We start from the raw sequence: 12,882 nt of genomic DNA on the forward strand, positions 1-12,882 counted from the left end.
GCAGCAAACCGGGGGCTCTTAAAGGTTCTCAAGCGCCGAACTCTATGGGAATATCTGACCGGGTTTTAGGTTATTTACAAAGGATTTTTCCTGTCCTACCTACCACTGCTGTGCGATTTTTCCTCAAACAATGGCCATTATCTGAAATAACAGTTCAATGTCACAGATAACAGGCCACCGAAACGAATTAGTCACCACCTCTTGTCATTTTCTCTCTCCCACATCCCTCCCTTTTGTTACTATTTTTGTTTTTTAAATCAGCATTTTGGGGAAATATACATCTACTAGATTTACACGTCTATTTGCACTTGGAGAAAACAAAAAGGGGACTTGGCGTTGTCCCCGTTCGCTGATAAAGTTCAACATAAGCACGCTTTCCATAGCCTTTCCCTCCGCCCCTCCCCCTCAAGGGTCCCTCGACCGGCTTACTTTGCTTAACTTTCCATTGTTGAGTTGAGAAGTTGGATTTGTTCATTTGTTTTTATGAATGGAGTTTTGTGATAAAAAAAAAAATTATTTCCATTTAACCGTTGGGTTTTACTAAAATTTCAAAGGTTGGCTATAGGTAAATCCGTAGACTCTTTTATTTTGTCACGCATTCCTATATTCCTTCTTCCGGTGCTGTTTCTGAAATGTTTTGATAAAAAGTGACCATTTATATTAGAAAGTTATTAATCACCGTACAGTACTGATCCCCCAAAGCAGTATTTATAATGTTAAAACTTTAAAAATAACCTGAGTTGTCAAACTGCTTAATTCCACTTTTGGTCGTTAATGGTGTTTTAATTAATGTATTACAGAATATGGCAAAAACTCACCAGACAATTGTCAATCTCTCCAAGACCTTAATACGCTATTTGGGCAGGTTATTGGCAAAACATGTTTCAGATTTTGAAATTACTTCTTTTAAGACAAACATGATTTGAAAAAGTAGCATGCTCTTCAGCTGACCTAACTATAATAATAGAGAACAGAGCATGAATTTCAATAATAATCATTTAAAAAGATGCTTAGCAGAAAACTGGAAATGGACATGTCAACTTTCACTGTTAGGCTGTTGTTTTCTGAGAATTTCTAAACTAATTATGAGGTTTAGCATGAGCCAGTGTCTCTTCACCCTAAACCCCATTCTCATTCTCGCCCCCTCCAGCGCCCCACCCCCAGGCTTGGTGCACACACCCTCACACCCCCCCAAAGCACTTCTCCACCGGATCACTCCCATCCCCCACCTCCAACACACACACGCACACACACACACACGCACGCACACACACACACTTACACTTGTGCTTTCAGGACACCTAAACAGAGGATATTTCCCTAGGGAAAGAAATCCTGTCTGGCGAGATCTCCCCATTGGTTGTTTACCCGGAGAAATCTACATGCTTAAGGGGGATGGTGTATCCATAATCAGTCTGTCCCTATAGGACTTGGGTCTTGGCGACCTTTTTGTGACCTCTCCCGCCAGAGGAGGCTGCTGTCACTTTAAAAATTTACTGAAAGAGGAGCCCCGTCTGGCTTCCGACACTCTGGGCGGCGGGAGATAGCTCCCTTTCTCCCTCGCCCCGGGTTCTTTCTGGATGGCCGAGCAGATCTTCTTTAAAGAGACAGTTCATGAAATAGAAACCCGGCGGCTGCGCTTGGAGTTGCGAAAGGGGACGATCCCGTGAGGGTCTAGGACTGGGGAAGGCGCTACGGAGGATCTGAAAGAGGGCTAGAGCTCCCCTCGCCTCCCCAGGCCCCCCACCTTTTCAAACTCTGCCCCTCCTGCCTGTCCCCCCCACCCCCCCCCCCTGGAACTGGGAGAGAGAAGTGGAAGAAGTTTTAGTGGGTTTCAGATAACTTTCATTACACATCGGGCTGATAAGAGCAAGAGAAAGTGAGAAAAGAGGGAGGTGATGTGAACCAGAAGGAATAGCTCCGAGCTCATTTAGGAAGGGGGAAAAAAAAGCCAAAACACACCAAACCCGGGTCACCCAGACGAAAGGAGACTTCATTTCTGGTCTTAAAAATACACTGTTGGCGGACAATAAATCTGAAACGCGTGGTCCTGGCGAGCAGATCCTAGAAACGGACAAAGTTATCAGAGACCTATTCGGAAATCGAGACGCGAGGCTTTCTTTTTTCCTTTTTCTTTCTTTTCTTTTTTTTTTCTTTTTTTTTTTTTTTAAACATCCCGAAATGTGGTTCGGGATCGTTTGAAAGGATTTTCGTGCAGGAAAGCTGGGGGCTGCTGATTATTTTATTTTGTTTGTTTTAATTCTTCTGTGATTGCCTTTTATTGCTGAGTTGAGGCCATAGAAATCTTAAGGTAAGAGAACGCACTTAAAAAAAAAAAGTCTTGGCGATGTGCATAGTTTGTAACTTCGGACACTTTTCTGCCTTGGCACCCCTTCTCCGGGGCACCCCCCGCCCCCCCAGCCTTCTTTTCCTACTTGCCCGCAGTCTCGCGGAGCCCTGCTGCTTATCTACGTTGCTGGGACTGGCGATTTCCTTGTTCCTCCTGACGGTGCGGTCTGGACGCGTCTCCGGGGTGGGTCGTCCGGCCTTCGGTGGGTCTCTCTCCCGGCTGTCGGCCTTTTTTCCCTCTCGCTCGTCTCCTACTTCCCCTCCCTCCGTGTGTCTGTCCGTCGGTATCAGGGACGCAGAAGGTGGGGTTGCCAAAATCTGAATTCCTGGCACCGGCCACGCGACTTTGGAGCCGCTTTCGGCCGAGTTCCACCTTGCCAAGTAACAGCTTTGCTGTCCAACATCGTGTGCTGCTTCGCGAGAAAGTCACATTCGGACCCTTTGGCTAGAATGTAGGGATTTTTTTTTTTTTCTTTCCTTTTGCTGTTGGTTTTTGAAAGGGCCTTTCTCTAAAGTCCACCTAAAGGGAATTCTTTTTTTTTTTTTTTTAAGCTATCTTTGGAACTTGACAGCCTTTAAAAACACAGCAGTGTGTTAGATGAAATGACAGAAGATGTGTTGTTACTTTATTTTATTCGAGATTTCCGAGACGATTAAGACATTTGGGAGACAAATGCAGTTCTGCTAGCAAATCAAAAGTGAATAATTCACCCAGGGGGGGAAACGTTTCTGGAGAAAGTTCAGCTTTTGTCTTGGGGCAAGAATATTGAGAGTAAGAAAGTTAATATGTTGATGAAATATTTGAATAATCATGTAACATATATGTAAAAAGACATTCTTTGGGAATGAACCTGTTTTTAAATTAATTTCACTGTTGACAGTGGCAATGGCAATAATGTTAACACGGAATAAAATTACACCTAGAATTTTTATGTGCAGTATATGCAATACTTAACTCCCTGCCCCCCGCAAAAGGGAATGCTGGAAAGCTAAGGGGATAGATGATGCTTGACTTTGAAATTAACAAGTTTTCCACCTCTTTCTGCAAATATGAAATGGAACTGGTGTTGCATTTCACTGACTTCACTCTATTTCCTTCATTAAATATTTCTCTCCTGTGTCAGTAGAACTGCCTTTTTGTTTTTGCTAGTCAAGAAAACAAATACCAGAAACCAAACAAGCCAAAAAAACTAACAAAACAAAAACACCAACTTTTTACTATTTTAAAATGTGTATTGCTATTGTTATTTATGCTTCTCGTAGACATCTGGGAGGGGGATCTCAAGTTGCCATTTGAGTTACTCAGCGTTGAGAGTTGAAGAAAACAAGTTAAAGTTTGTAATTTAAAAAATAAGAGATTGTTAAAATCTGTCTTTCTCACTAGAGAGGGTATTTAATGTAAACTTTCTGTTGTTGTTAGTGTGAAGAGGTGTCTTGAAAAAGATGTGTGTGTGTGTGTGTGTGTGTGTACGTGTGTGTAGCAATTACTATCCCTATCTTCTGTTTTGATTTTTCTTTTTTAAATTGTGGGGCTACTTATTGCCCTTTAATTGCCTCATGGCCAAAGGCTTATTCATAATGCCTCTTAACTAGAGCTCTCAGAGCCCTGGGCTTCTTCTTGAAGTTTGTGGTGAGTTAATGAGTTGAATCTGCAACTAGGTGAATACCTGAATTCTATGCAAGATTGCTTTTGGTCTATGGACCCAAGAGTTTAGTTTTTACTTTTAGATAGGTGTGGATACAGCAAGGTTCTCTGGGAGTTATTTAATGATTTTTTTGTTCTAGAGTGTCTTATTTAGTCTGTGATAGGAAACTTCCTCAAGTTTGCATTAACTGATTGACATTAACATTACCAGCCTTTCTAGTTACTCCCCATTAGGTCAACGACTCTGCAGCTTTTAATATTGATGTTTAAAACATTATTGCTGCTAGTGAATCAGAATAGTTTTGTTTAAGTATGCAAAACCTCAAAAATAGATGTTTCCCATTTAGATTTTTGTTTAATAGGTGTCCTAAGTAATGATTAATATTCAGGATAGGCCAAATGTAATATCATATGAAAAATAACAATACACAAACATATTTAATGATGGCAATTTGTCACAGTATTATTATATATATATTTTACTTGTTCACAAGCCAATTTTGTTATTTTGCTTACTAAACATAAAATTGAAACATGCATTGACATGTGTTAGGTTGCCATATTTTGCATGTGTGTATCAATCGTTTGTTTTCATTTGTTTTTCTTAAGTTTTGTCAGAAACATCTATGAGACAAATTTTATTATCTTTTTCAATTCAGGGTATGATTTAGTTGTTTCATGGTAGTGAAATGCAGAGTGAAAAGGAATTTAATAATATTTAAAGTTTTTTTAATTGAATGAATTTAAAGGACAAAAATGTGAAAGTATACACTTTCATGGGAAGACAATCTGAACCTTGAACATTGACAACTTAGTTTAGAAATATTATGTTAATATGTACTATTCAATATTATTTTTTAATAAAAATCACATTGAATAGAACTAAGTCAATAGCACTCATTCATGCATAACAAGGAAACAAGCGTTTTTTGAAATCAATTGATCAGTTTTTGCAATAATTTACAATCGCTTTGTTCTTTTAAAAAACAGTACATTGCTGCTTCTAAGATAATTTATTATCATACCTCCTTTATTAATATGCATGCTGTCTGACTTTTTAAAAAAGGATTTAAAGGAGGACTACACACGAGTAAAATATTTTCAAGCAATTAACTATTCTAATGAATGAACTGATATGGAAACTGATTGTTCTCATCTTCTTCCTTCCAGATCTTAGATGAGTTTTGCAATGTGAAGTTCTGCGTAGATGCTAGTCAACCAGATGTAGGAAGCTGGCTCAAGTACATCAGGTTCGCTGGCTGTTATGATCAGCACAACCTCGTTGCATGCCAGATAAATGATCAGGTACGTTGTAAAGATTTTCTTGTCTTTTCTTTGAGAGCACTAAAGTATCAGTGAAGCCTGAAGAATAAAAATAACAGTGAGTTGCAGTAGACCCTTGTGGCCTGTTTGTTGATAGGGTGAAAGGTAATGTACAAATATAAGTAAGATGCAGAATAAAGTTATTTGCAGCACTGCTTTCTTCCAGTGCTACTTTTTTGGGTGGTTTACTCACTTTGTAACAGTAAACTTCATAAATGTTCTAGTTTTCTGAATGTGATTGGATGATTTAAACACTGAGCACTATTTATTGCTAGATGTTCTTTACCTTTTTTTCTTTACCATCATAATAGGGAAACATTCATAGAAAGTATTGAGGTACTCAATAACACTTTATGAATTTGTGCAGAAAATGGAAGTGATACACTTGAAATATTATATAGATCTTACTTGAAGTAGTAGGTAGATATATATATGGATGATCTATATGTGGACTTACCTGACTATGCATTTTATATTGACTTGCCTGATTACAAATGAGAAACACTTTTAGATTAATCAAAATACTTCTTTTTTTTTGTGTATGTGAAAAGTAGAAAAATATCACTGCTGGAAATTGCTTTATGGAGGCCCATGTAGTGAGGTTAACTGTAATAACAATAGCTATGAAATAAGATCATGAAAATATCATGAAGCATATTTTGCACTCAATAAAGTTAGGTTATGAATCTTGTAACTTTGTATGACAATACCTGAAACAACGAGAGGTTTAGCCTGTTAATTTTTTGTTTTATAAACACTACTGGGTTAGAATTTAATTATGTTACCCATCATTTATTTCTTTTAACCCAATGGTTACCTAAATTAAATATGTTTCAAAGACCATATTAAAATGGTTGTTTGGCAAATTTACTGTGAAAATCACCACCAAGGAAAAGAAAAGTTTAAATTAGATGTTTCCAATTGAAAGCTGTTAAGTAATGCTAGCGTCATATGGTCAAAGACTCTGTTTCAATCATCATTATGAGATTATTCTTTGGCATTTTACCAGCTACCAGATAATTTTTACTGACTAAACTGTATGAGGTAGTAAATTGTAAAATTAGGTTTAAATGGGAATCATTTAAAAATCTTCAACATATATCAAAAATAATAAACCAATCAATGGGTTTTTTTGTCTTTGCTGTAAGAAAACAAGAGGCATTATTGACAAATGAAAACATTATTAAATTAGCTATTGATTGAGAGCAGAAAATATCCTAAGTCCGTCATATGAGTTACTGTCACATCAACAACACTTTTTGAGCGCACACTATTTGTAGATGTGGGAAATACATAGGTGTTATATAAATGAATGAATTTTTCATGCTATGTTTCTTAAAATAAAGGAGTTGATGGACCTCAAAAGAGAGCTGTAAGATGAAATAATGTATTTATATCATAATAATTATTTGCTATTCATATTTACTGACAATAAGAGCTGTCTCATTGGACAGATCAGACTGTTGTAGGATCAGTGAAAGGATGGTAAGAATGGGACTCTTGGCCAATACATTTTTCATTTAATATTTAGGTGTCTAATATTTTACGGTAAATACACTCGTCATTGGGAATGTTAATTACATTGAAAAAGCAAAACTATTTTTCTATTGCTGACTCTGAATTAGCTTGCTTATTAAGGTAGGCATTTATAATTTTAACACAGTTACTTTTGAGGTATATGTTTGAGGTATATTGCTTTCCAAAGAAAATATGCTGGTTTCATACCAGCATATAATGAATAGCATGTTTACGTATTTTAATGGAAGAATCAGGGAAAATAGTTAATCAGGAAAAGCATAAAAGGTCAATATTAGACACACACCTATTATTGCTGTAAGCACTCATTTTAAGTATATGTGTTGTACTGGCAGACATCTAAGATGGTAACAGAGTGCATATCAAATAACATCATTGTGAAATTGACATTACATGGTCAAGTAAGTTCACCCATAAACAAGGAGACAGGAAAGTGAGAGGTAAAAGTCAGATTTGTGTGATAGGCAATGTATGCATACAATCCTGCTTAGCCCAGTTGACAAGACAAAAGAGAACAGACACTCAGATAATGTATGCATATGTTATAAACGTATTCATCTGTAAGCTTGTATGCATAGTTCTAAAAGTTAATTAAGACTGCAATTTCAGACAGCTTTGAAATGTGAATGCTGGACTAGGTACAATGAAAAAAAGAGCTGACTAAAGAGATTCTGTAGGTCTGTTTTTTCGCTCTCTTTTCCATGAGGAGTAAGAGCTGACAAGTGGTGAGCAAGCACAACTCATCACATAAGAACACTCCCATTGTGTGAGATATATTTAATGTCCATAAAGAGAGGGACTCTGGATCAGGGGCAATTATTAAACACAAACAACAGCTCACCTGCACAACACAAAAGTAAATGAAGCACTCTCGAGAAATTGTAAAAAACAAAACAAAACAAAACAAAAAGGTGTTTCTCTTCACTCCAATTCTGAGATAGAACGCAAGTTTAGAAAACGAATTTTAATACCACGACAGGTATTAACTCTTGGACTATAAAGAGGAAGAATGTCAGATGGATCTTTCCACTGTAGCCTGGTCATTGTAATAATTATTATATCTAACAAAGAAGGGAAAAGATGGCCCAGAACAAAACAAGGGTGTAGAAATTATAGTTTATTTTTGGGAAGGTAGATATTTTTAGAAATTCTGACATTAAAGACCAAACTTAATCAATGTGGATCAGTTTTATAATGATGTAGAGGAGTGGTATAAAAGTGAATAAATGTTCTTGCTAAGATGATAATACAGTTGATGATAGTGAGACAGTCAAAACGTGTACTGAATAAAACCCATATTTGGTTTGTTTGGGGGTGAAGAAGTACTTAGAAACAGCATGGATTTTGATTTTCAAGTAAAGTTGGAAAAGGATGTAATCTGGTTCATCTGGCTGTTTGATTAACATTTTTCTAATACCTCTGTGCAAGCATTTTATTTGAGGGGATTTTAATTTTTAAATTTAAATTCTCCAGTAGATTTCTGTGAATTATTTTATTTCAGGTTTTTTTTTCCAGGCCAGAGTGAGCTTTGTGGCAGTTTTCTTTCTTACTGCTTCCTAGAAAGACTCACGTTTGTTGTTTTTAGATGTCTCTTCATGTTTGCAAAATTATTGCAGTGATGCTTTTGGAGATAGGAGTTCGGAAATACTGGCATGAGCGTTTAATCATAATTTCTAACTAGCTGCAGCTTCTGGCTGATATCCTTTACCAGCTCCCTGAAAATATTATATTAACTATAGTAATTTATCTTTGTAGAAGAAGGCCACACCAAAGACACTAGTAAATTAAGCTCTGAACACATTCAGGTCATAAAATAGAAGATCCATTATAATATCAAAGGTTCTTTATCCTTGAAATCCTAATTATTTTCCCCATATTCCTTAAAGTTTCTGTACAATGTTACATAGCCACACTGTTGTGGTACAGCATTTAGCCGCATATTTTTATTGAGACAGACAATGCTTCGATATTTTTACATTTTAACAGTCTGAAATTGTCCCTGGTTGTTTTCAGGAGCAAGAACTGGCACTGAGAGGTGGAGCAGGGCAGGAGCAAAAGCAGAGAGTTGGATAATGACAGCTCTTTCCAGAATAGGTCCTCAGGAGGACCAAATATGTAGAGGAAGCATGAAAACAGTTAATTACTTTGAGTTTCATTTACATCTAGACTCACCCATGTGTCTAATGTTAAGGAAGCAAACATCTAGACGGCTTGCTTAGGTTTTCTTTCTTTCTTTTTTATTCTGGATATTTTGATGTCCTTTCCTTTGATGTCTTGTAGATATCTTTACAGACCATTCTGCTGGGTGAGTGTAGCACATTGCTTTAGATTTGGTCCCACCCACTCCTGCCTTTCCCTCCATCCTTTAAGAAGTTTCCTCAGACCTCCACATTTCGGTATTTTCACCTTGATCAAAGACAAGATGACCCATAGACCCCCTATCCACCTCAAACAAGGCCAGTTGTCATCTATGATATGTTCATAAATTTGAGGCACTTATGCAATAGCTCTTTGGACACAGGTTTTCCTCTTCTACCTCATGGTGAAACCATATTGGTTGTAATCAGACAGGTCACCAAGGCACAAGTTGTGTAAGTTGACTTTTTAGACTTAAGACCTGCCTTTCCACTCATGATAATTAGAATGAGCTGGGTGTGTGCTTTGGGGTAACATTTTATACGTGTGTATGTATTCTGCGTCATGGAAAGGAACACGGTTTCATTCAAACTCCTGGCCTTCCCTTAACATGGTCTATAACTGGAATAAAGTTCTCAGAAACCCAAGACATTATTAATCTTGTCATTTACACAAGGTGATAAGTCCTTTCATTTTTAAACAGGCCCTTGACAGCTGGTATTTAGTAAGTAGAATAAGAGAAGTCTGCTGTTCACTTTGAGTAAAAAGAAATGTGTCAATAAGAGATTATCCAATGCCTGATGTATATTTTGAAGAAATAAGATATAGAACGAGCGCCCCTCAGAGAAATCAAGGTCAGCATTCACTTAGGAGATTCTGCCAGCTCTCTTGTGGTTAATGAACGGCAGCAAGATTCTACAGTGTTTTCAGTTGGAACAGGCATTGTTCTCGTTTGTGCTTTACCTTATAAAGTTTTAACTGCTTCCAGGACGATCATGGCTGAATTGGCACACCCACTTTTCCTCTCCTTACGTCCACGTCAATGGTTCAATCAGACGGCTGTGACACTAGAACAGTACTATAACTGCAAGCTTATTATGGGCTCAATTATCAAGTTATTTTCTTTGGCTTTTTACTGAGAAAAAAATGTTTTCCTGAATTATTCAATTAATGTAATTTGTGCAAAAAAAGCAGGGAAGACCAGCTATGTAAAAAGTAAAATGTAATTTGTTTGCCTCTTTCCACTTTTTAAAAATGTTTGCATCAACTGTCAGGTAATTTGTTAATTTGTTCTTCCTTTACAAGGATTTCTGTCCACATTTTCTATGACCTCTTTTGATGTTAAAATTATTATTGGCTTTGGGCATTTTCTTTGCTTTCCTTTTAAGTCAAGTTCCACTTTTATACCAAAGTTATGCTCTGCTGTTTTAAGATGAATGCCAGCTGGCAATACCCAGAGACTGGCCTTGTGAACGGTGCCTAAGCTGACTTAGGGGGGTGGGGATGTTGTCTGGCTGATAAGTTACTTCCTTCACCCGAAGATGAAACTGTCTCAGACATAGTTTTCCATTTGATATTCACATGATAAAACAAACAGCACTGCCCTCCCTCCACCCAGAAAAAGTTTCCCTTGTGTAATGACACTCAGGACACAAGACAGCCATAGCACCACGCAGACTAGGAATTTTGTGAAGAGTAACAAATCACAGAAGTTCAATAAGTGGATGACCTTCAGTATTCTGTGCACATTTTGAGTAACTAGTGTTTGCATGTATACAACGCCTTTCATTCAGGAAGATCTCAAAACATCACATCCATACGAGACTCTGCTGTTTCTGGAATGATGCCAAAAAGATAGTCATCAGAGTGCATTACAGTCTATCAAGGAGGAAAACATGTTGGTCAAAGACACAAGAAAAGCCTCCAGCCTAGTAAAAAAAACCCAAAGATGATCTTTAGCTTCCTCATCATGTAGTGATGGAACTCTTCCCAGGCATTGTGAAATCATGCAGAATGACCAGTTTTCATAGAATCGGATGAAATGGCCACATTAAAGACAGGTGGCTAGTGGATATTTCTTGTGGAGTCTGTAGAGTGATCCTTAGAGGTCATTTAACTGAAATTTGCAAGACTTCCAGGCTGGGTACACTGTAGGCTCCAGATATAATAGCAGGTGGATCTTTATCATTTGTTCTACTTATACAAACTAAAACCAACGGTCAGTTCTCTGTTATGTGTCATTCCAATAAATTATACCTGGATTTCTCTTCATGTTATCAACAAAGAGATAAAAGTGGGGGGGGGAAGCTTCTCCTCCAACAATATTTTTGTCCTGAAAATAACCAGTGGATACATATTTTTCGATATAGGGAGATAGTACCTTATATTTCTGAAAATATCTTTTAGTCTTTAGACTGTCATCCTAAAGACAAATATAGTATACTATCTCTTTGGACAAATTAAGGAAACTATGGTTGGTTTGCTTTGGTAGAACTTGGCCATGATAAAGGATCTATTCTGTTGGACAAGTATCTTTCCATTCTGTCATCAATTTCTTTGTCTCCCGAAGACACTTCTTGTTATCTCTTACCAATATGGCCGAGAAAGTATGATAAGAGTCCTTCTTATAGAGACTAAAAACTTGGCTTTACTCCTGTCCTCCTGAACATTGCAGTTTCCCACATTACTATGGGTAGATCAGGGGTCCAGACTGTGTTTTCTAAAGCCAGCCCATATGCACACTTTGTCTTTGTGGACCTGATGTGACCTCTCTGCAGCACCAAGGCTGACAGATGTGTTCATATCTAATGTTGACTTTGTTCAGATACGCAAACTGTCACCTCCTCCCCTCCTACCTACCTTCCAAATGTTAAAGTTCCATTCAGCTTTTTCTAGTCTTCTGACTGGTAAATTGCATGAAGTTATAGAAAATAAAGCATTCGGGGTAAATTTTGGGAACTGGAAGAGGAAGAAATCAACTGTCAACTTCAAAGTGAGAAGGACAGCAATAGTCTGAAAAAGTTGTCTCTCAGTACAGATTCTGTAGGGAGTATATTTCTCTATTATTTCAATTATTACAACTTCCTGAATAGGTTGAAGGTCATTCATAATTCACACTTGTGTCATTTTTAGACATGCCAAATGCAGTCTATTAAGCATAAATAAAACTTCAGTGCTTGACCAGGAAAAATAAACGGGGATTCATAACAATGAGGCCTTGTTCATCTTTTTAAAAGTAAATGATGTGTTTTCTTTTTTTTTTGTTTTCCCCCCTGTGCACTGAATTTCTCTTCTGTCTCAATAGTACAAGCACAATACTTTAAATTGATCCAAGCATAGCAAACTAGACTGTAAGTCTGGTCTGACAGATTCTAGATTTTTCTATTTTATAGGATAATAAACAAGGACCCATATTATTACCATTTACAAATACAAATAGTAGCATTGTCTATTTGATGGAGGATTAGGTCGAACACAGGCCTTGACAGTATAAAACAGAATTCGTCTAAAGTCTTTTATAGCCTATTAACTTTCCTAATGGAATGCCTATAAGCATCCATACTCTTTTTAGTGCTTGTGCTCTTGGACTTAAATAACAAAGCAAGATAAATGTTTAATAAAATATGATTAATTCCAATTCCAACTACATATAATATATAACTCTATATAACATATATTATATACAATATACTATATAAAATATACCATATAATTACATATCACTGACATGATATATAACATGAATTAAGTGTATTCTATTAAACATTTATTTATATTAATACCTAAAATATGAGATTGCTCATATTTTATGCAAATTTAAAATTTCTCCAAGGTGTGTAATTTGCCACGTTTATCCATCACATATAAAATATATCTGCTTGGGCACATATATA

At 36.9% G+C, this 12,882-nt stretch overlaps 1 protein-coding gene across 11 annotated transcripts in view; it reads left to right on the plus strand.

Annotated features, from left to right (window-relative positions):
- MECOM (MDS1 and EVI1 complex locus) overlaps positions 1-12,882 on the plus strand; it is a 556,668-nt gene that overhangs the window by 491,860 nt on the left and 51,926 nt on the right. For 8 of the 11 annotated variants that reach the window (XM_019440518.2, XM_053903651.1, XM_053903655.1 and 5 more), the window contains one exon: positions 5,165-5,299. In XM_019440518.2, coding sequence (XP_019296063.1) covers positions 5,165-5,299 — 135 coding nt within the window. Of the gene's footprint in view, positions 1-1,395; positions 2,312-2,353; positions 2,553-2,592; positions 2,802-5,164; positions 5,300-12,882 lie in introns of those variants that run through there. The other 3 variants (XM_053903653.1, XM_019440529.2, XM_053903654.1) reach the window with 3 other exon arrangements.

Source organism: Panthera pardus, unplaced genomic scaffold (assembly GCF_024362965.1).
Source record: "Panthera pardus isolate Hobbes unplaced genomic scaffold, ASM2436296v1 HiC_scaffold_16, whole genome shotgun sequence".
Classification (NCBI taxonomy): Eukaryota; Metazoa; Chordata; class Mammalia; order Carnivora; family Felidae; genus Panthera; species Panthera pardus.